The sequence below is a fragment of the Boleophthalmus pectinirostris genome, unplaced genomic scaffold, assembly GCF_026225935.1.
Source record: "Boleophthalmus pectinirostris isolate CB_2022bp ecotype Guang Dong unplaced genomic scaffold, ASM2622593v1 HiC_scaffold_18, whole genome shotgun sequence".
Taxonomy (NCBI): domain Eukaryota; kingdom Metazoa; phylum Chordata; class Actinopteri; order Gobiiformes; family Gobiidae; genus Boleophthalmus; species Boleophthalmus pectinirostris.
This window is the reverse complement of record NW_026571133.1, coordinates 19,066,815-19,087,203: the sequence shown is the minus strand read 5'-3', so window position 1 is coordinate 19,087,203 and position 20,389 is coordinate 19,066,815. Positions and strand designations below refer to the sequence as shown.

The 20,389-nt window shown below is 39.4% G+C and overlaps 5 protein-coding genes across 8 annotated transcripts in view; 4 read left to right on the top strand and 1 right to left on the bottom strand.

Moving 5' to 3' along the window:
• Nucleotides 1-5,915, top strand: part of golgb1 (golgin B1) — a 15,631-nt gene extending 9,716 nt beyond the window's left edge. For both annotated transcript variants that reach the window (XM_055153925.1, XM_055153926.1), the window contains exons 11-20: nucleotides 1-2,031; nucleotides 2,114-2,525; nucleotides 2,604-2,837; nucleotides 2,916-3,749; nucleotides 3,840-4,033; nucleotides 4,108-4,267; nucleotides 4,354-4,448; nucleotides 4,530-4,601; nucleotides 4,739-4,829; nucleotides 4,920-5,915. The exon at nucleotides 1-2,031 is cut by the window's left edge and continues 2,887 nt beyond it. In XM_055153925.1, the coding sequence (XP_055009900.1) occupies nucleotides 1-2,031; nucleotides 2,114-2,525; nucleotides 2,604-2,837; nucleotides 2,916-3,749; nucleotides 3,840-4,033; nucleotides 4,108-4,267; nucleotides 4,354-4,448; nucleotides 4,530-4,601; nucleotides 4,739-4,829; nucleotides 4,920-5,057 (4,261 nt within the window). In that variant the 3' untranslated portion in view covers nucleotides 5,058-5,915. The remainder of the gene's footprint in view (nucleotides 2,032-2,113; nucleotides 2,526-2,603; nucleotides 2,838-2,915; nucleotides 3,750-3,839; nucleotides 4,034-4,107; nucleotides 4,268-4,353; nucleotides 4,449-4,529; nucleotides 4,602-4,738; nucleotides 4,830-4,919) is intronic.
• A 198-nt stretch (nucleotides 5,916-6,113) lies between these two features.
• Nucleotides 6,114-10,028, top strand: hcls1 (hematopoietic cell-specific Lyn substrate 1). Its single transcript, XM_020926233.2, has 16 exons — nucleotides 6,114-6,234; nucleotides 6,572-6,660; nucleotides 6,737-6,810; nucleotides 7,566-7,689; nucleotides 7,757-7,867; nucleotides 7,939-7,993; nucleotides 8,061-8,171; nucleotides 8,245-8,355; nucleotides 8,426-8,536; nucleotides 8,617-8,672; nucleotides 8,767-8,836; nucleotides 8,926-9,074; nucleotides 9,231-9,341; nucleotides 9,446-9,617; nucleotides 9,687-9,755; nucleotides 9,826-10,028. The coding sequence occupies exons 2-16, from the start codon at nucleotides 6,574-6,576 to the stop codon at nucleotides 9,960-9,962; spliced, it is 1,548 nt and encodes a 515-aa protein (XP_020781892.1). The 5' UTR covers nucleotides 6,114-6,234; nucleotides 6,572-6,573; the 3' UTR covers nucleotides 9,963-10,028.
• A 156-nt stretch (nucleotides 10,029-10,184) lies between these two features.
• Nucleotides 10,185-11,214, bottom strand: llph (LLP homolog, long-term synaptic facilitation factor). Its single transcript, XM_020926235.2, has 3 exons — nucleotides 11,096-11,214; nucleotides 10,605-10,841; nucleotides 10,185-10,522 (listed from the first exon to the last, which is right to left on the bottom strand). Exons 2-3 carry the CDS (start codon nucleotides 10,819-10,821, stop codon nucleotides 10,359-10,361), a joined length of 381 nt encoding a protein of 126 aa, XP_020781894.1. The 5' UTR covers nucleotides 10,822-10,841; nucleotides 11,096-11,214; the 3' UTR covers nucleotides 10,185-10,358.
• On the top strand, nucleotides 11,078-13,840 carry pex26 (peroxisomal biogenesis factor 26). Of its 2 annotated transcripts, XM_020926700.2 has the most exons (5): nucleotides 11,079-11,527; nucleotides 11,609-11,749; nucleotides 13,078-13,394; nucleotides 13,470-13,610; nucleotides 13,698-13,840. In XM_020926700.2, the coding sequence occupies exons 1-5, from the start codon at nucleotides 11,319-11,321 to the stop codon at nucleotides 13,793-13,795; spliced, it is 906 nt and encodes a 301-aa protein (XP_020782359.1). In that variant the 5' UTR covers nucleotides 11,079-11,318; the 3' UTR covers nucleotides 13,796-13,840. The 2 variants fall into 2 exon arrangements, with proteins under 2 accessions (XP_055009903.1, XP_020782359.1); XM_055153928.1 differs by having other exon boundaries at nucleotides 11,078-11,527; nucleotides 13,078-13,610.
• Nucleotides 13,841-14,372: 532 nt separating this feature from the next.
• Nucleotides 14,373-18,014, top strand: usp18 (ubiquitin specific peptidase 18). Of its 2 annotated transcripts, XM_055153698.1 has the most exons (10): nucleotides 14,373-14,484; nucleotides 14,756-14,852; nucleotides 15,699-15,838; nucleotides 15,907-15,986; nucleotides 16,065-16,199; nucleotides 16,285-16,380; nucleotides 16,453-16,611; nucleotides 16,713-16,841; nucleotides 16,948-16,991; nucleotides 17,669-18,014. In XM_055153698.1, exons 1-10 carry the CDS (start codon nucleotides 14,436-14,438, stop codon nucleotides 17,748-17,750), a joined length of 1,011 nt encoding a protein of 336 aa, XP_055009673.1. In that variant the 5' UTR covers nucleotides 14,373-14,435; the 3' UTR covers nucleotides 17,751-18,014. The 2 variants fall into 2 exon arrangements, with proteins under 2 accessions (XP_055009673.1, XP_020782251.1); XM_020926592.2 differs by having other exon boundaries at nucleotides 16,285-16,611.
• Nucleotides 18,015-20,389: the final 2,375 nt, after the last annotated feature.

Genomic DNA, 20,389 nt, shown 5'->3' with positions numbered 1-20,389 from the left:
CATTATAAGTGAAAAAGACAATTATCAAAGAGAGGCTGAGCTCGCCAAAGAGGAGGCAGCCCACACCTGCAGAGAGTGGGAAGAAAAGGTACAAAACATGAAGGAGGAGTATGAGACGCTCCTCAAGTCCTATGAAAATGTGAGTGATGAAGCAGAGCGTGTGAGAAGAGTCCTGGAAGCAGCCAAACAGGAGAGACAGGAGCTAGCGTCTAAAGTAAGGGCCCATGAAGCATTGCGACTAGAGGCTGAAAGACAAGCAGAGGAGGCAAAAAAAGAGGTGGACACAGTGAAAGACAAAATGAGAAAGTTTGCTAAAACAAAGCAACAGAAAATAATGGAATTGGAAGAGGAGAATGAACGGCTGAGAGAACAGCAAGAAAAAGCCATGAATGTGTCACCTGATGATAGAGGCCTTAAAGCTGAGTTTGAAAAAGCGTGTGAGGATCTGAGGGCTTTACAAACTGAATTAGAGGAAACCAAAAATGAGAGAGACATTTTAAGTCAGCACATTGATGAGTTAAGGGAAGAAATTGCACAAAGGGAATTTAAAGAAAGTGAAACTACAGCCCAGAGCACTGCTGCTGTTCAAGAGGAGATTGTAACTGCACAAACATCAGATATGACTATGACTAAATATGAGCCATCTGAGGGCCAAGAACATGAAGAAACAACTTTAGAACCGTCTAACAAAGTTGCTATAGGTGTAGGTGCCCCAACAGAAAAAAAATATGAACTTGAACAAATGGAACACAAAATTAAGGATATGGAAGCTGCTTTTGCTACTGAAAGAGTTCAGTGGCAGAAACTGGAAGCTGAATTAAGGGGGCAATTAGCTACTCTCGAACAAGATGTTGAAGAGCTCAAAACAAAAGAAATCACTTCAGAGCAGTCACTTCATCAGAGCACAGAGAGGGAAAAGAGGCTGGCAGAGGAAGGAGTCAGTAGAGAGACACATTTCAAAGAGCTCCTTAAAAATCTGGAATCTGAGAAGGATAACCTGGAGGAGCGCTTGATGAATCAACTGGCTCAACTCAATGGCAGCATTGCCAGCTACCAACAGGAGGCTTCAGACCAGCGGCAGCACCTGGCAGAGCTGCAGTGTGAAGTGGAGACACTGGAGCGAGAGAGGGCTGAACTGGAGGCTCAGTACCACAGTGAGCAGGCACGCGCCTTGAGGCTGGAGGAGGACATGAGGCAGGCCCAGAGGCAGCGGGCAGAGGCCGAGGCACAGTGTGGGAAACAGAGGGAGCTCGAGCAGCAGCTGCGCTCTGCGGAACGAGTCAAAGAGGGAAGTCAAAGCCGATCGCGACAGCTCGAAGAGCTGCTTCGAGAGAAACAGCTGGAGGTTCGCCAGCTGCAGAAAGACTCTATTCAGTACCAAGAGAGGATCAGTGAACTGGGTCGAGAGGCTAAGGCACTGCAGATCGGTCATGATGAGCTCCTAAAGAAACAGCAACATGCTCAACTTGAGATTTCTAAAACTGTGGAGGATTTGAAAAGGACTGAAGCAGAGTTGTGCGATTGTAAGTCTCAGTTAAATTATGCCCAGGAACAACTGAAGGACGCTTTGGCTGATAAAGCAGCTGTGGAGCAAAAGGCCCAGCAGAAGGAGACATTGCTGAAAACTGAAGCTGAGCAGACATTGGACTCTGTGCGGTTCAGGCTGGGAGCTGAGCTGAAAGAGATAGAGCTGAGACTAGAGGAGTCCTTCAGAGAAAGGGAGAGAGAGGAAGATGCTACTGCAGAGGCCAGAGACCAGGCAGAGGCAGCAGAAAGACGGGCACAAGAGTTGAAAACTCAATTGGATGAGTCACTGGCCAGGTTGGCTGCCTTCTCTCGCTGCATGTCTTCATTGCAGGATGATCGGGACCGTATTTTAGATGAGGCCCGTCAGTGGGAAAACCGCTTCAATGGCGCTCTCCAGGGTAAAGAGGCTGAAGTTCGGGAGGCGGAAACACGTGTAAAGGCATTAGCAGAACAGCTGCAAAAGGAAATTGCACTGAAAGAAGGACTCCAAATCTCTATTGACAGGTAAAACATTTTTCTTTACATTTTTTAGGGTCTTCTCACATTCAGTTTATATAATGTAAAGGTATTATGTTTTTATTTTTAGTTTGGAAAATGCCGACAAAGAATGGCAGCAGAAATTTGAGGAATTTAACAACAAATTCAAAGCCAATAAAGAGTCTCTTGAAAAGGAGAGGAGCCAGCTGGAGCAGACCACCACTGCTCTGCAGGCTGCACAAAGTGAAACCCTTAGTCTTCAAAAGGAAGTGGAGAGTTTGCATCAGAGGACAAAAGCTCTGGAGGAGGCAGTGGGCCATTTACAGGCTGAAGCTGATCAAGCCCGAACTGAGCTAAGAGAAAGAGAAACTGAAGAAAGGCGTCTATGTCTGAATGTGGAACAACTAGAGGCAGATCTGCGCTCCTCCAAGGCCCTGACTGAAAACTTGCAGATGGAGTTAAATGAGAAGGAACGAAAAGAGGTTGAGATGTTAGGCGAGACAGAGCAAGCGGTCACTCAGGTATATCACTTATTTCAAAGTTTAATGTACATTATATAAAACATCTTTATCATATATTGTTTTGTGTTTTTGTCTCAGGCTGCAGAGGAGGCCAGAAAGGAGGCTGAAGGTAGAGCACAAGAAGCTGAGAAGGAGCTGGAGCAGAGAAGAGTTGAACTGCAGGAGCTTGAAGACAAACTGCGAAAAGCAGAAACCGAAAGTAATCAGAGTAAAACAAGGCTAGATTCATTTACCAAGGCTATGGGCTCTCTGCAGGATGACAGAGACAGAGTCCTTAATATGTATAAGCAGCTGGAAGAGAAACATCTTCAGGTACTGGGACATTATAATTGATATCATACAAATCACTAAACAGTATTTTGTATATTTATTGTTGACTTCATATTACAGGTGATGATGGAAAAGGATGGTCTGATCCAGGAGGCTGCTGGTGAAAACAACAGCCTGAAAGAAGAGCTGCGCTCTCTGCTGGTACAGAGGGATGACCTGTACGCGGAAAAAGCCAAGCTGGCTGCACAGCTTCATGGATACAGAGAAGAGCTCAACCAAGTCCTAAGCATGAAAGAGTCTCAACACAAACAGCTTTTAGCAGCCCAACGCCAGCGCATAGCTACTCTCGAGAAGCAGCATAAAGAAATGGAGAACCAGCTGAGGAGCCTGAATATGGCCAGGGACACCGAGGGGCACAGTAGACTAGAGGAGGAGACTCTTAGTCAGGTAGCTGAGACCAGTACACCTTCACAAGTGGTGGTTGCTCCAGGAGCAGAGGTGGAGAAGCTTAGGGAGCAACTACAAGCTGCAAGAAAACAGGTTAAAGATCTGGAGGACACTCTGTTAACAGAGAGGGAAGCACAGGAGACCAAGAGCAAAGAACTTGAAGAGCTAAAATGGGAGGGAGGTGTGATGCGCACAGAGTCTGAGAGTGCACAGGAAAGAGTTGCAGAGCTGGCACGGGACCTGCTGGCTGTTGAACAGAAGCTGCTGGAGGAGAAAGAAGTGACCACACAGCTCAGAGCAGAGAAGCAATCCTTTGCTAAAACCATGGCCTCGCTTCAAGACAGCAGGGACCAAGCTCTAAACAAGGTACAGGAACTGAGTCTGAAAGTGGAAGAGCTCAGCAGAGCAGGTAGCCACATGGCACAAAGTGGATTAACAAGCTCCACTGGGGAAGTCTGGGGTCTGAAAAATGCTCTGCAGGCCCTGCAGAATGACAGGGAAAGACTGGTGAGTTACACAGTGCTCAATTTTGCTACATTTGTAGTCAATATTTTGCTCTTGACTATTTCTAATACCCAAATACATATTTCCCCTCAGCTGGAGCAGCTTGAATCAAAATCCTCAGAGCTCAAAAAGCAAAAGTCTGAGCTGTCCCGGCTGGGTGCAGGAGAGCTGATCAAAGTCAGTCAGGAACTTTTTGAGGAGAAGGAGAGGAACAAAAACTTGCTGGGAGTCATTGCAGAGCTGGAAAACGCTGTTAAAGTGGGCAAGCAGGAAATCGATGCACTACAGTATGTTTGAATGATTACACTTTTTATCTTGTATTGAACCAGGGCAAAGGTAATTGTGTATTTCATGTTCTCAGTATGGAACGGGTGGATATGATGGCTCAAGCCGAGCAGCTAAAGCAGCAGACTCTTGTTACACTCTCAGAAAGAGACCAACAACTACGCCATCTCAGTACTATGCTGGAGGAAGTTCACCATAAGAAACCACAACTCCAAGAAGAACACTATCAAAGACAGGTATGTAGGTTAAGTTGCTGTTGCTCTAGAGTGTATTAAAATGTAGTTATGTTATTATGCTTGTGTTGTTGGTGTAATTGTGATAGGGAGCAGAAGATGGTGCTCCAGGGGCTCCACAACAGAAATCCTCTGTTCTGGAGACACATGCATATCTGGAGGAGGTCAAGGAGCTGCATCAGAGGTACTATTCAAACAAAACTGTCCACAAAAATCAAATTTAAGCATCTTAGTGTTTAATGCTAACTGTAACATTTCACATTAGATTAGATCAAGAGACTCGTCAAAGGATAGCTGCTGAGGAGCAGTTACAGGCCACGCAAGATCGACTGAGTCGGTAAGAACTCGAAATCTAACATATATGTGCCTGAGCAATAAAAAACCCTCTAATTTCAATTGGGCTCTAATTGTAAATATTTTGTTGAATATATTATTTCATCTGCATGACTATTCATACCTCTATTAATATTTTAGTCACAGTCAGGCTCAGTGGAACTTGGCATTAGAAGATGAACTCTCAGAAACTGCAGTCTTCATTGAACCACCAGAAGGAGCTGTCACTAGAGTAAGTGAAGTAATTATTTTTCATTATAACCTCTGCCCTTATAAAGCCTTATGGTATGTACATTGTTCATATCATCGCTCCTCTTTGCAGACGCGGAGAGTTGGTCCAGGCCTGCTGCGGATGTTAAGAGTGGCATTCTGCTCTCGTCAGCGCACCCCTCTTCTGCTCAGTCTCTACCTGCTCACAGTGCACGTCCTGCTGTTACTCTGCCTCGGTGGATACCTCTAAGCCTTTTCACTGATAGGACAGTTGGACCACAGGGATCATGTCAAAACATAAGCCATTTTATGTTTTTGTTCCACACAAATGTTGCACTTTGAAGTCTAATTTTACTTGTAGCCAAAGTTTACACTGTAGATATTTGGTATGAATTTGATTTGTCGTATGATTTTTAACTTAATTTCTCTTAACAGCTGTGACACTTTTTAAGGTAAGCTGGGGTCAGAAAGAGACTAAGTTGTGCATTTTCCTTCAACTTGAAAGGAATGTGTAGATATTGAGAGAAGTATTGTGGCTATAGGCGTGTTCCTGTGCCTTTTAAACTTTAACACTTGATGGTCACTTTATGTTAATGGATTTAGGCTTTGGGACATGTTTTTCTTGTCTGGTCTCTTTCTCTTCTGCTCATTTTATGCACAAAAATGGAGCACAGTGCAATTATATTATTTTTAGATTACTTTAACCTTTACAATTAAAGCGGCATTTTACCAGGGAACACTGCTCATATAATGTTAAATGAGTTACTGAGTATTTTCAGCATTCTTTCAGTTTTACTGGACCAATTTTGTAAGGACTACACTGATGTAGTTTGTTTAGATGCGAGGGACAGAAGTTGTGCTTATTAATGATTGTTCCCACATTCACATACTGAAATACATTTATACTGTACATTGCAACTATTAAAGGGCTGTGTAAAACCAGACATAACATGTTGGACCAGACATAATAGTGCTTATATGTTTTTTCAAATTAACTTTTACAGCAATGGGTTTGTTGTACCATAAATTTATTCTGTAATGGCAGGGCATTCTTGTCTATTAACTACCTTGTAAACATCCGAAAGATGAATTAAATAATCCATAAACATTCTGGTATGGTTTTGTTAAAATACTGCTAGCATTAAAATCAATAAAGGGTATTTTTATGTGTTAAAGAATACATAGTGGCTCCTTTCTGTCAATTCCATTATTAAAATATCCGCCCATTGTACTCATAGGCTTAGTCTACAAATTTGCAGAACACTTATGACCTCGTGTGTCGAAGGCGAGTAATGACTAGTAAATAAACTACTTTGTGCGTAACGTGTCACTCTGCGTGCCACACACACCGCCCATCACAAACTGTCAAATATTTTTTTGCCAAGTGACTGATCTCAGACATCGCCTGGCTTGCTGACAATTTAAAGGTAGGGAAGGTTTGGTCTATTGAATTGACACTACTCATTTATTTTAATTGTCATCAAGAGAAAGTGTTTTTCATCCGACTTGGGTTAGGAGGTTACACTGTAGGCTTTATGCAGCAATATTAGGCGTATGGAAATTTCTGAATGTTGAGTTTTGTTTGTATTTTTATTTTTATGAAAGTATAATTACAATTAAAAACAATGAGTGCAGGATACTATACCATATTTTTATTTCTGTTTTCATGAAAGTGTAACAATTGGAGAGTTACAATTAAATATAATGAATGCAACCAGGACAAGTGTGGTTGGCCTATTTTGTTTGATGTTGTTTATCCTTTAGAAATGTGGAAATCAGTTGTAGGCCATAACGTGAGTGCAAAGGAGAGCACAGGGGATGGAGATGATTGGGAGACAGACCCTGACTTCGAGGTAACTTTAAAGTAAATGCTATACTTGGGATTGAACACTGATGCTCTTGTTTACCTTGTGCACCCTGTTTTTGTAGAATGACATTACAGAGCAGGAGCAGAGATGGGGAGCAAAGACAATCGAAGGTTCGGGGCGTAAAGAGCATATAAGGTGAGGGACTATTTAAAATGTCTCTCAAAATAAAACACATATAGGCCAATGTGGTTATGCACTGCAACAGGAAGAGGAAGTCAAGAGAGCAGAAGTAAGTCAGCAAGTCTGACCTAATAAGGAAACTACAGAACTATGAAACATCAGTCATATCTGTAGGAGTATTAAATGTGTTTAAAGTGGCAGAACAAATACAGAAATTAAACTTCACAGATCTTCTAGCATGTGCCAAATAAAACATTATCCTTCACACACTCTATCTTTTTAAATTAAGTCTACCTATGCCTTAAAGATTGCCATGCCAGCATCATGTTTTGAAATATAGATGCACTGATCCAGCTTTTTCAATTCTGATATTGATTACGATACTGTGGCTTTAAGTACTTGCCGATTCCCAATATCAACCAATACTAATGCTGAGACTGAAAACAGAATTTATTTTCTTTAAATAAAAATAAAATCCATAAGATCCAAATGTGTTATGTAGCTGGTATTTATCCCCCAATTAACTTTAAACATTATAATATTGTGAGACTTTCTGGGCCAATACTTTTATTACATCAATTTATATGTCCAACTAGGATATTGGTTGAACCGATATTTGGAAGCCAATATCCAAGACAGCTAATTATTCAGTATCAAATCGGTGCATCCCTATTTTGAAACACATGCACACGTGGGTTTTTTGCAATATAAGAGGAATTAAAGGAATATATGTTAATTACTATGATATAACCTCATATTATCATTGGCAGTGTGGCAGACCTCAGACAGAAAGTGGTGGTGGAGCATGAGCGGGTGAAACAGAAAGAACACATTCCCAAAGCCTCATACGGTTATGGAGGCAAATTTGGGGTGGAAAAAGATCGAATGGACAAGGTTTGTACTGAAGTATTAACATAATTGCCCTTGAATTGTATTTAATTTATAATTTGCTTTAATGAAGGTGGCTCTGGGGCATGACTACGTGGCAGAGGTGCAGCAGCATTCCTCACAGAAAGACGCATCACAAGGATTTGGTGGGAAATTTGGAGTTCAGAAGGACCGTGTTGATGAGGTAAGAATACAATCTATTTATATGCATTATCAAATAGTATACAATGATTTTTTTATTTTTTTTTACTGCAGTCAGCTTTGGGCTTTGAATACAAAGGAGATGTGCAACAGCATGCATCCCAGAAAGGTACCTGAATCATTTCGAACAGCAAACAGGATTTTTATAAATCACTGGAAATAACAATGTATTTTAGATTATTCAAAGGGTTTCGGGGGAAAGTATGGAGTAGAAAAAGACAAAGTGGATAAAGCTGCTCTGGGATATGACTATAAGGGCGAGACAGAGAAACATCAGTCACAAAAAGGTGAAGAATGTCCATTTCAAAAGTTGATGCTTTAAAAACAATAGGTATATTTACTTGTCTCTTGTAATGGCAGATTATTCTAAAGGCTTTGGGGGAAAATTTGGTGTGGAGAAGGAAAAAGTGGATAAAGCTGCCCTTGGATATGACTACAAAGCAAACACAGAGAAGCATCAGTCACAAAAAGGTAATAACAGCTGTAATTAAGGAATCACTGAGTCCTTCTGTTGACAATAATTTCTTAATATTTTCATCAGATTATTCAAAGGGGTTTGGAGGAAAGTTTGGAGTAGAGAAGGAAAAAGTAGACAAATCAGCTTTGGGGTTTGATTATAAGGCTGAAACAGAAAAGCATCAGTCACAAAAAGGTAAGATAAATACCTTTGTGTTTTTGAAGGACACAGGAACACAAGCCTAAATTCACTATTCAATGATTTCTTATTTCCAGATTATTCGGCAGGATTTGGAGGTCGATATGGAGTACAAGCAGATCGTATGGACAAAGTCAGCATTTTCAACACCTCATTACATTACAATTTAAAATGCAATGAATGCATATTTTATATAATAAATCATGTAACCATCACGTACACTTCAGAGCGCAACTGGCTACTCGGATATTGACTCTCCTACTTCTGCATATGAAAAAACAGTGCCAGTGGAAACATGTAAATAGACACTTTAAATAGATATTTTGTCATTTTTATAAGAAATACGTTATATAATGTAAAGTGCCTTGTTGTTGTGTGTGATTCAGCGAGTGTCGGTGCGGGTAAACTTAAGGCACGTTTTGAGAGCATGGCCAAAGCATCCGATGAAGAAAACCGAAAGAAAGCAGAGGAAGAACGAGCAAGGAGGCAAGCCCGAGAAACTAGAGAGAGAGAGGAGGCTAAAGAGCATCCACCGGTAATTCACATGGACACTGTTGAGCTGTCATTAATACAACTACAAGAATGTTACAAAGTTTATTGGACCAAACTGCTCTTAAAGTTTAACCTTACTATTTGATTAAGTCTATGGTCCGCAGAATCTAAATGCAACAAAAATAAAAACTTGTTGCAGGAAATAAGCAGAGAGGAGAAATCTCTTCCTCCACAAGCCTCAGCTATGTATGCCAAAGCTGTCCCTGAAGACCACCACACCCACAGCACAGAGATACAGGAAGAGCCAGAGGTAACAAATTAAAATGAACTTGACTTGCGCTTTTGTGACCTTATGAGTGGAATCAGAGTATGCCTCGAACTTTCCTGGAATTATAGTTTTGAGCTTGTATGCAGGAGGAGCCACTTTACGAACAGCCTCCAGCGATTCCTCCACATGAAGAGGATATACTAGATGAGAATGCTCCTTCGGTTCCTCTGAGGTCAGCAGAAGTGGATGAAGTAGAGGAGGATGATGGGGAGTACGAGAACCTATCAGAGCCGCAGCCACCTTCCTCTCAACTCACAGGTTTGTTTAAGGTTAGACTGCATTCAGATATATTCAACACATATTTATTTGGACTGTCACATTCAACAGAGGGCGACAATGATTATGAAGACCTGTCATATGGCTTGCAAGCAAAAGCCATTTATGATTATCAAGGAGGTACGGGATTCTTAATGGCCAGTGATTTCTTTGTACAAAATTTCATAGTGTTGCTTAATTTATGTCACAGAGGCTGATGATGAGATCTCCTTCAACCCAGAGGACATTATCACCAATGTGGAGATGATCGATGAAGGCTGGTGGAAAGGACACTGTCATGGGCGCATTGGTCTGTTCCCAGCTGCTTATGTGGAATTAATACAGTGATGATAAACTTGCAGTTTTGCACTGAATATTTTGAATAAACAATGATACTACTTGATAATAAAGCCATTTAAGTCTGGTGTTAATTAAAATTGTCCAATACCACTAGGAAAACCCCTCATATCTTAATCCCCATCATGAGCCTATATTATCGAACAGGAAGAGAACCTAATATTTATGTCTTAGTTTGAAAAGGGAGAAATGCACAGAAAAGACCAACTTGACCCAGGTCTGATTAAGTCTTTGTTTTTCATACGAGGTTTCAGTTTGACTTCTTTACAAAAACAGACCTTTGCAAAAGTATGGCAAAGTTTTTCATAAACAATTTGGTCAAACAAACAATACATGATGCAATTCCTTTAAAGGTCCATAGATAATTTTTCAGGCAAAATAAGTCTGTTACCAAGCAATGCCCTTCTTCTTTTTGCTAGAGCCTCCTTTCTTAGCCATCCGTTTGCCTTTAATTTTTTTGGCTTGACGCTGACTCATCCAAACAGGATACTGTCCATGTTCATTAAGCAGAGTTTTCTTATTGCGCTTGCTGTCCATATCCATTTTCTCACCTAAGCAAAAAATAAATAACAATAAATACGCATCAGTGCTAAGGAAGCTAAGGAACTACAGTTGCTCCGATGTTTTACTTACCATCCCCTGTATCTTCTGTCATTTCCACGTCTGTTTGTTTCTTTATTTTGTCAGCTGGTACCACAGTGGTTATATCCTGTATGTCTGTCATTACAGCCTCGCCTTTCACGTCTGTACCAAGAGCCTTCTTGAGACGGGCCAATTCTTTGGGGGCATTTTTCTTCCTTTTCTCTGCCCGCATTTTTCTCTTCCATTTGCTTCGGAGACTTTTGGCCATCTTAACGATTTTCTATAATACTGTAATAAGAATAAGATAGCATGTGAACTTAGAACACTTGTTTTAAAATTACACCCAAAACATAATTTAAGTTTATAGCAATTACAACTATCAGAATCAAATGCAACTCTAACTAAACTCTACTCAGGCAAGTTAGCAAGCGTGCTAATTCCAAGAAGCCAAAGTATTATTTCAGTTCACGGATTTAAACACCTGATCGAACAACAGTACTGTAAAATTCATTTATAATATTAAATGCAGTGCAATAACTTACAATGTGATTATGGTTCAGATTATCTTTATAGTAGAAGCAGCGGAGACAGCGTATTCTGCACGTGTTTACAAGCGAGGACATATGTGCTACACGCCAATAAAACGCGACATGATTGGCTGAAGTCAAAGCGACGGTAACGTGAACTCTGATTGGTTTTGTTGCTTTATTCCAGGAAGTTCGATGTAAACACATTTTGCGAATGTGAAGCTTTTGGCTTTAAACTATGAATGTCTCGTCTAATAGCAATATAGCATCAGCGTCGCCTCATAGCCGTGCTATTAGCACGTCTCAGTGTTTAACTATGAATTCAATGCCCAGTTTGTTGGAGTCAGCTGCAGAGAAGTTCATTTTGAACAAAGATTTTGAAAATGTTTTTGAAACTTGTGACAGAGCTCTGCAAACCTTGACAAACGGCGAGCACGAGGATGAAAGGTAAACGTGAAATATTAATGCCTTGGTTGTTGATGTATTCTGGTGTGAGTGAGATTTTTTATATGATGATTGTGTTTCTAGGTCTGAAGATATCAAGACTGGCTTTTGCATCTTGGGGATGCAGGCACTGGCTGAACTAAATGAATGGCGTCGTGCTCTCCCTTGGGTTCTTCAACAGTATGATTACCAGGAGAAAATACCAGCTAAAATTATTCAAATGTGGTACAGTAAAACGCGATTGTACTTTGTTAACCTACAGGCTATTGCATTCTTTTCGTGTATAACATCTTCAAGAGCTTATTTTAAACTATAGTGATTGCCAATGATTTGATCTGCTTGATTGGATTTATTTTAGTTGTTACAATACATAACACATTAAAAAAAAACAGTCATCACTGAATAACTTGAAACTGATAAAAGCAATAATACATTTAAAAAATACTGAAAATTGCCCAATGAAAATCAAACATTGCTTTTCACCTGTGGTTCAACAGAATTATTAGAAAAACCAAAATAATGAAACTGGCCTGGACAAAAGTGATGCTACCCTTAACTTTGTTTTAGCTTTGTTTGTTGCACAACCTTTTGAGACAAACTCTGCAAACAAATGATTTCTGTAAATGTCAATGAGACTTCTGCACTGGTCAAAAGGTATTTTGACCCATTTCTCGTACGCAAAATGTTCTAGTTGCCTTAGGTTTGAAGGTTGCCTTCTCCAGCCAGCATGTTTCAGCTGCTTCTACAGATGTTCAGTAGGATTGAGATCTGGGCTCACAGAAGACCACTTCAGAAAGTTTTGTTCTAAGCCAGTCTTGGATGGGCGGCAGTAGCTCAGTTGGTAGAGCATTCGCTCACTGATCTGAAGGTTGGTGGTTCGAATCCAGTTCTCGGCATAAACATCACAGGTTGAGCAGTCAGATCCACTAACCCACAGGTTGGCTGATGTGATTCTAGCTCCCACAGATGAATGCTGTCATTGTGTCCTTGGGCAAGACACTTAACCCACCTTGCCCACAGTGTCTGCGTACACTGGTGTGTGAATGGGTGACTGGTTCCTTGTTGTAAATCGCTTTGAGTGCCTTGAAGGTGGAAAAGCGCTATAGAAAAATGTAACCATTTACCATGTTTTAAGCTGTGTGTTTTGGGTCATTATCCTGTTGGAAGACCCATGACCTACGACTGAGACCAAGCTTTCTGACACTCGTCAACACATTTCATTTCAAAATACATTAATGGTTTTGAGACTTTGTTGTACATTGCACAGATTCAAGACACCCTGTGCCAAATGCAGCAAAACAGCACCAGAACATAACCAAGGGGAATGCGCACCGGGGCGAGGGCCACCATCGCCGCAAGCGGCTTTAATTTATTATTGCTTTTCTTAGTTTCAAGTAATTTCATTGAAAATTGTTGATTTTTCTTTCATTTCCAGAGGGGTACCAACAATTTTGTCCACGTCTGTATTATGCAGGGATAATTATAATATATAGAATATAGATTACCAATGCTGTGTTAATTAGGAGAATATTCAATACTTTTCTCTTTTTCAGTATACTACTCTATTCCAAAGTTGGAGAGGCAGTTGTGATGATGGAAGTAACCAATATTTGGTTACACTGTGTAGAAAACAACAGGGCTTCTGGATTTGCAACAGTCATGGAGCTCTACCTGTTACACATTCTCATACCACTTGGACACCTGGAGGAGGCCCGAGAGCTGATTCAGGGGAGAGTGGGGAGCAATACATTAACAGAGGAGCAAAGACGCACAGCCCTTGACATTGTAGAAGAAAAAGAACTTGAATGTAATCCTGCTCAAAATCCTTCGAGTGATTCCACGACCTGTCTTCTTACAATCAAGCCTCAAGGTGTAACAATGACACATAGTATACATACTAAATGCATGCACCCTGGTGTTTTGTTTACATTGTTATGTTTTACAGGGGCAATATTGCACAAACTTGGAGCAATAATAAAACATTTGTGCAAAAAACTTTTGGGACCATTTTCCTGTACTTTCCATCTCCACAAAGTCTTGGTTCTTGCTGTTTTTCTTTATATGTTTTTCATTCGGATGGATCCAGGTCAGGTGGTTTTATAGCTATTACAAAAATACTTGAAAGTGAATAACACAGACATAAGGTGTATTAAGCCTTTCATTCTGCTTTCAGCTCTTCCATCTTCATTTATGTGGATTTCAAAACTTCATCAACTGATCAAACAGATGTGGACTGCTTGGTTTGGACCCTATTATCATGCTATGAAATAATAATTAAAATATGTTTATAATAAATATGTTATGTTACACCTTAAATGCCATCATTTGAATTATGGTGTGTATCAGAGTGGGAAGCAATGGCTAGAATTATAGACATCCACTTACTAACATCTCACAAATGTATTAATGCCATTAAATAGTCCTACATCAAAATATGTACCAATTTAAAGGTACAGTAACTTTCTGGAGGTGGCCCATTACGTGCATGTTTCCATGGGGGAAAAAAAGTTAAAACCATACTCTGGAACATTTTTTATGACGATTATAGCCAAAGCTTGGAAACGAGCTTAGGGAGGCCTTTCTCCAGACCAAAAACGTTTGTGGCGATACAGGAAAAAATAGGCTATTTTTTTTTTTTTTTTTTTTAAGTTATATTTTTTTATATATTTTATGTTTTACAGTATATGCTAATTGAGAAAAGATGTAGGCTATATAATTAATCTTATTATCTTATCTTATTAGACCAATATTGATTAATTTTTTTTTTTTCATGCCAATATTAAAACTTAACTCTCAAATTTTAAGTTTCAATTCCCAAATGAAATAGACTGAAACGAAACTGAAACTGTGTAACTCAACAGCGCAAACCTCTGGTGCGTTGTGAAAACTTCAGATCTGCGCCACAGCTGCGATGTCTTCGAGACTTGTCTGTCGTTTTTTCTATTCGCGGAGTTCGTCAGGTGAGTGTTTCAGTGTGTGGGTACACTGTATAATACCGTATACGTATATATAATAGAGTGTATGGCGTATACAAACCGGTGACTAGGATATTTAAAGGCTGCTAAAACATCTCCTGTTCATATGTTTTTTTTTATGAATTACTGAAGCCTAATGGCTTCCGGTTTAAGTATTGTACCTGTATATAGTAGTTTACTTTTTAGTATAGCCTATAATAATAAAATATTAGTCATTGTAACATTTTTTTTTATGATGTCCATTGATGTCTTTCAGGAATACGGGGCCTGACAAACTACTGTTTGTCCTGTTGTGTGAACACATTATTGCAGACTCTCTCTGCCACTTGGGAACTAGTGCAGTTGCTTGACAGGTGAACTAATTACATTGATATAGTGTGGTACTATTGATACTTTGCATCTGATGTCCTCCCTAGTGGTGTGATGCTAAGTGTAGGCTCCACATTGTCTGAGACTTTATTAGACTTTAGATCTGTGCTTTATTTTAATGCAGTCTGACATAAAGAACTGACTGAGCTGATTTGTGCTGTTAAACAAGTCTTACAAAAATTATAGTGCCAACCAATCATTAGCTAACAGTTTTTCAGTAAGTTTCTCTTATCTTTTTTGTTGAAAATCAAACACATAAACAGCACCATGAGTGACTTTATTGATCACAGTGTTATTTAAAGCCTTTTTTTTTTTTTTTCTTTTTCACATTGTTTACTAATATTTCACCATAGATCAGACATGTCAAACTCAGGCCCGGGAGCCAAATTTGGCCTGCGATCTAATTATATTTGGCCCGCAAGATCATATTAAGTATGTATTAGAGCTGGCCCGCCGGCTACAGAGACATTATTTAAAATGTTGTTATTATTTTATATACTGCTTGTTCTGGATTCAGTGTTTAAGCAAAACTATGATTAAACATTTATTTTAATAAGAAAAGGTTTAATATTACATATCTCAAAAGAAGAGAAAACATGCAGATGTTGTTGAAAAATTTCAATAAATATTTAGTTTGGCCCATGACTTTATCCCAGTTTTGAATTTTGGCCCTCTGTGAATTTGAGTTTGACACCCCTGTCATAGATGGTGACAGATACACATAGAACACCCCCAGCATGATGTCACCACAGTATCAATAAGCTATAATGTGTCAACATAATTTTCAGCATATATTTGGTCATATAACCCACTAAACTGTATTGTCCCAGGTGGGATACAGCTCACTTGAGAGCAGATGACAGCTGTAATGTCCCGCTTCAATTGAAAAAATTTCTTGTTGCTATGCAAAGTGAGGAGTCTGTTTCACATCGAAATTTCCTGCACTGTCTGGACAGAAACGGAGTTCAACGTAAGAGCCACAAACTCTGAGGAATGTTTCATTGTAATTCCCACTGTAATTGTTTCATGTTTGTACAGTTGACACACAACATGATGCAGATGAGGTTTTCCTGTTTATCCTCAACTTAATTCAAAAACAGATGGATGACACTATTCTGGTTAGTTACTTTATTTCATTTTCTTACTTTAATTACTTTATACTGTGCATTTATGTGTTAATCTTATTTTCATTGCAGGCTGAACAGATCCAGGCTTTGTATAAAATATCAATGGAGACCTATGTCCAGTGTGTGGACTGTGACTCAGTCCAAACCAAAGAAAACTACCTGCTGAGCCTGCCTCTACATGTGAAAGAGTATCACACATCACTGGTATAATACAGTCATTTTTTAAAATAATATGTTTTTATTCTTTATTATTATAATCTAAAAACAGACAACAAAATTGCTGTCACAGGAGCAGTGTTTAACATCATTCTTTGAGGAACACAAACTCACAGGCATAAACTGCTGCTTCTGTGTTCAATGTGCAGTCAAGACCCCTACCAAACAAGTATGTTTAATATACAACAGTAGCATTTCAGCCACTGCAAATGCAAATCAGTATATTATATTTTATTTTCAGGGTGTTCGGCTGCTCTCCTTGCCACCCATATTGTGCATACAGCTTAAGCGTTACCGCAATCATGGCGGGTTTACACGTAAACTTAGTTATGAGGTGACTTTTCCTGAAATGCTTGACTTATCAAGAGTACATCAAGCTTTCTCCAAAGACTTCAGTCAGGTACTACAGCCATATATTTCCAGAGACGGTCCTTGGCAGGGGGGACATTTGTTTATTCATCTGCAATATTGTTGTATTTAACTTCATCAATTAACTTCCAGCCTCAATGCCAGTACACTCTTTATGCAGTAGTGGTGCATTCAGGGTCTGCAAGTTGTGGTCACTACACAGCTTATGTCCGTCATAGAGACATGAGCTGGTACTACGCTGATGACAGCCACACTCGCCAGGTAACATAACATTTTGCCCACAGCCATTTTATTTCCATAATGTATTTCATGAAATTCTTTACAGTTTGTCATTTTTTATGTTACATTTTTTGTGATATCAATACAGGTTTCATGGGACAAGGTGCAGACATCCTATGGAGGAGAGCTCAGGTAATTTAAGCAGCACTGGTCTAAACATATACTAGTAGATGAAGAGTTAAAATATTCACATTTAGTGTTCCTTCAGGGGTTCCTTTTGGAGTAAAGAGGTTTTATATCATTTGGGCTATGAAATTACCGAGGCATACAACATTATTGTTCAAATTTGTTTGCAATGTTGGTTTCAGTGGTTTGGCAGCCCTGAAAGTAAATTGAGAAATTTAAGACAAGAAGAAGTCCTAAACAAAATGTCATTCTTTGTGTTTGTGTTTCCATCTGATCCAATCTCTCACCTTGAACTAATGAGGAATGCAGCAGTCGTGCCTTCAGCAATTAGCAGAGTAAAACACATGACTCTCATTAAAACCTGCTTAAACTGGCCTTCACTTGCTTTGAGACTGAAGTCACAGATTTTTATTAAAATAGTCACATCCCAAAATGTGTCATGGGAAGCATTATTTCTCAAGACATTGCGACTTTAGATCTTAAATGAAAGAGAAGAGGTGACCCTGATCTTACCATGAAGCCTCCCAAAACTTTTGATTTGAAGTCAGACGAAACACTCCTTTTCCTGCACCATAATAATTTTTTGATTCTGTGGCATTGTATTCTTTTCTTTGATCTTAGTGCCTCAAAACTCATATCATAATTAGACTGTATCTTACAACTTACAACTTTTATTTTTGCAGACATACAGCATACATGTTGATGTATAGAAGAGAAGAAAGCAGCACAACTGGTATAAAATGCCACAAAGAGACAACCAAATAGGAAACACAAGTACTCATGTATTGTCTTTATGTATTGTAATTTAATGACTGTTTGGCAACACTAAATACATTTGCGATGGAGAACCAGTAGGTGGTGGTGAAGACTTAAAACAGGGCAACTCTTGGCTCTCAGACCACACACACGGAGAATGATTATGGTTGGTTTAACAGACTGCTTAGTAGTTAAATGTTCACTGTTTTGGGGGAAATACCTGCAATAAGACCCACTGTCTGTTATGATAAAAATAAAGGAATTGAAATTGAAGCTATTAAAATATCTTACTTAACTCTTCTATTTTTAATCATAGTGATTCATTAGTGCATTAGTCCTCTACTGAGGTTTTACAGACTCTTAAAGATCACTTTACCATTTTGTACATATTCTATTTATTCCATGCAGCTTCCCTGGGGTACTGACAAAAGTGAGATTTCAAATCTTCACAATCGGCTCACCCACACACCACATTCATCCTAGGCAAGGTTTGTTAAGTGTCTTGCCCAGTGACACATCAACAGTTTGCACTAGAGACACATGTCGTCCCACTCTGTCACCTGCTGCAGTCTAAAATTCAAGTAATAACCAGACCCAGCCCTGCTTAACTTCTGAGATTATGGCCTGACCTCTAACAGTTAGTTGCACAATCGGCTTTTCTCCATGGAAATGCATAAGTTTAATGCCGTTCTATGGAACATTACAGGCCAAGTAGTAACATATGTATGGACATGGTGGCATACTCTCTACTTGTAAAGCACAGTTAGTTTCTGAAGTACTTGGAGGTAGCGTTTCTGTCCATGCTGTCCTTACTGTTTAATATATTGTAACTTCAAGATTGAAGCAGAGGTAAAAAGTTGCTCAGGACATCTCTGTCTTTTAGGATGCAGTTGATAAACCATGATCTGGTTTGCAGTATGTGGCTGCTGTAGTGGCCGCGATTGGCTGTGGAGTTATAGCCCCTGTCGTTCCCACTGGTTTTGAGTTGGGGACCGTGTGAATGTGGAGCTGTGCTGAGGTCTGACAGAGTGGAACATGTCTGCACTGCCACAGGCACAGGGCCTCTGCTTAGTCATCTCATCGTTGCCAGAGCTGCACCACTCTGCCGTATAGAAACCATATGCTCATTGAGGCAGATCTTTTTCTCCATTTGCATAATGACTGTGCTGCTGTGAAAGCTGGGGATGGCAACTATCACAATGACAAGTGCACATACAGCTGCTACTAATGTGACAATAACTGTAGGCACTCTGTGTTTTATTAGGTTTTATCACTTCAAAAATTTGTTAAGTAGAAGTCATATTTATAACTGAATCTTGTGTAAATTATTTTTGTTAAGTATTTTCCATAACTGCAGCAGCCACTATAGCTGCCATATTAGCTCTACTGTGAAAAAAAAAGTAGTGGCAATTAATAAGTAAAACTTGTTGTAAGCTTTGAATTCAAATGTACTTAAAGGTGCTCTATGTAACTTTTGTAGAGGAGGATCTGACACCTGCTTGTCTCTGCTTTTCCTTAGAATGTTCCACAATATGGCATTTAACTTGTATATCTGGCATTTATTCAATTACAGGTGTTCATACTGCACAAAAAAATCTAGCTGTGAGTAACTTGTGCAGTCTGGTGGAGTCCAGTGCTTGTCTCTATGTCAACATCTCCATGGAGACCCTTTGTTAAAAAAGTTACATGGTGGACCCTTGAGTATCCAATTACTTTCCACCACTGAGCATATGCCGTTGCAAGTGGATGTTTAAACATATGCAGCATGCACAGTTTAACAACTAAACTGATACAGAAAAAGCTAAAGAGCAACAGCTCTTTTGTAGCTAAGTGCTTCCATGACTTGTTTTGGCAGCATCACAATAGTAACAGTGGGAGTCTTGGGCCAGTCCGATGTCCACAAGACAAATAAAACAAAAATACGTCATCAGTCTCTGTTCAGCTAAAGGTCTAATATGAATGAACGATTTTTAATTATTTCAGCAACTGTGACAGAAGTTACAGATAAAGTGAGTTTTAGCAGTACATGAACACAGTAAAGTGTCTTGCCCAAGGACACAAAAATAGTGTGCGTAGAATGGAGCCAAAATGGAGCTAATGTTTTTCAATGGACAGACGCTCTGCCCCATTTTTAGTTGATAATTCCCAAAAACATACTTCAATAATTACATACATTTTTGTGCCTATAATATACCAATAATATTAACAAATATCCAATAACATGCACACAATTTCAGTATTATTTCTTTTTTGCTCTTTGCCTGGACAGGTCAAAATGTCAGTAAAGTGCTCCAGACGCTGTCCTATCGTTGTTAAATATAGCCCTTGTAAGCTACTGCATGAGTGACGGGATTCTCTGAGCTTTACAGTGGGCAGCAAACTATTTTCTTTGGACAGGTTTGGGAGATTCATTAATGCTTTTTGGTCTTTGTTGATGTGTGTTTACCAGTTACTAGGTGAGCGCACCACTGCAATGCATCGAATAGAAAATGGAATTTGGCCATTTGAGAAGCGCTCTTAAATGTTCCCTTTTTCTTGAGGGGGCTTTTACAGGCTTATCATCAATTTCTGAGCCTGACTTGAATCGTTTATGTGACAGACAGACAGCATATATTTCAGCTGTCACTATCAGATTGACCTTAATGTAA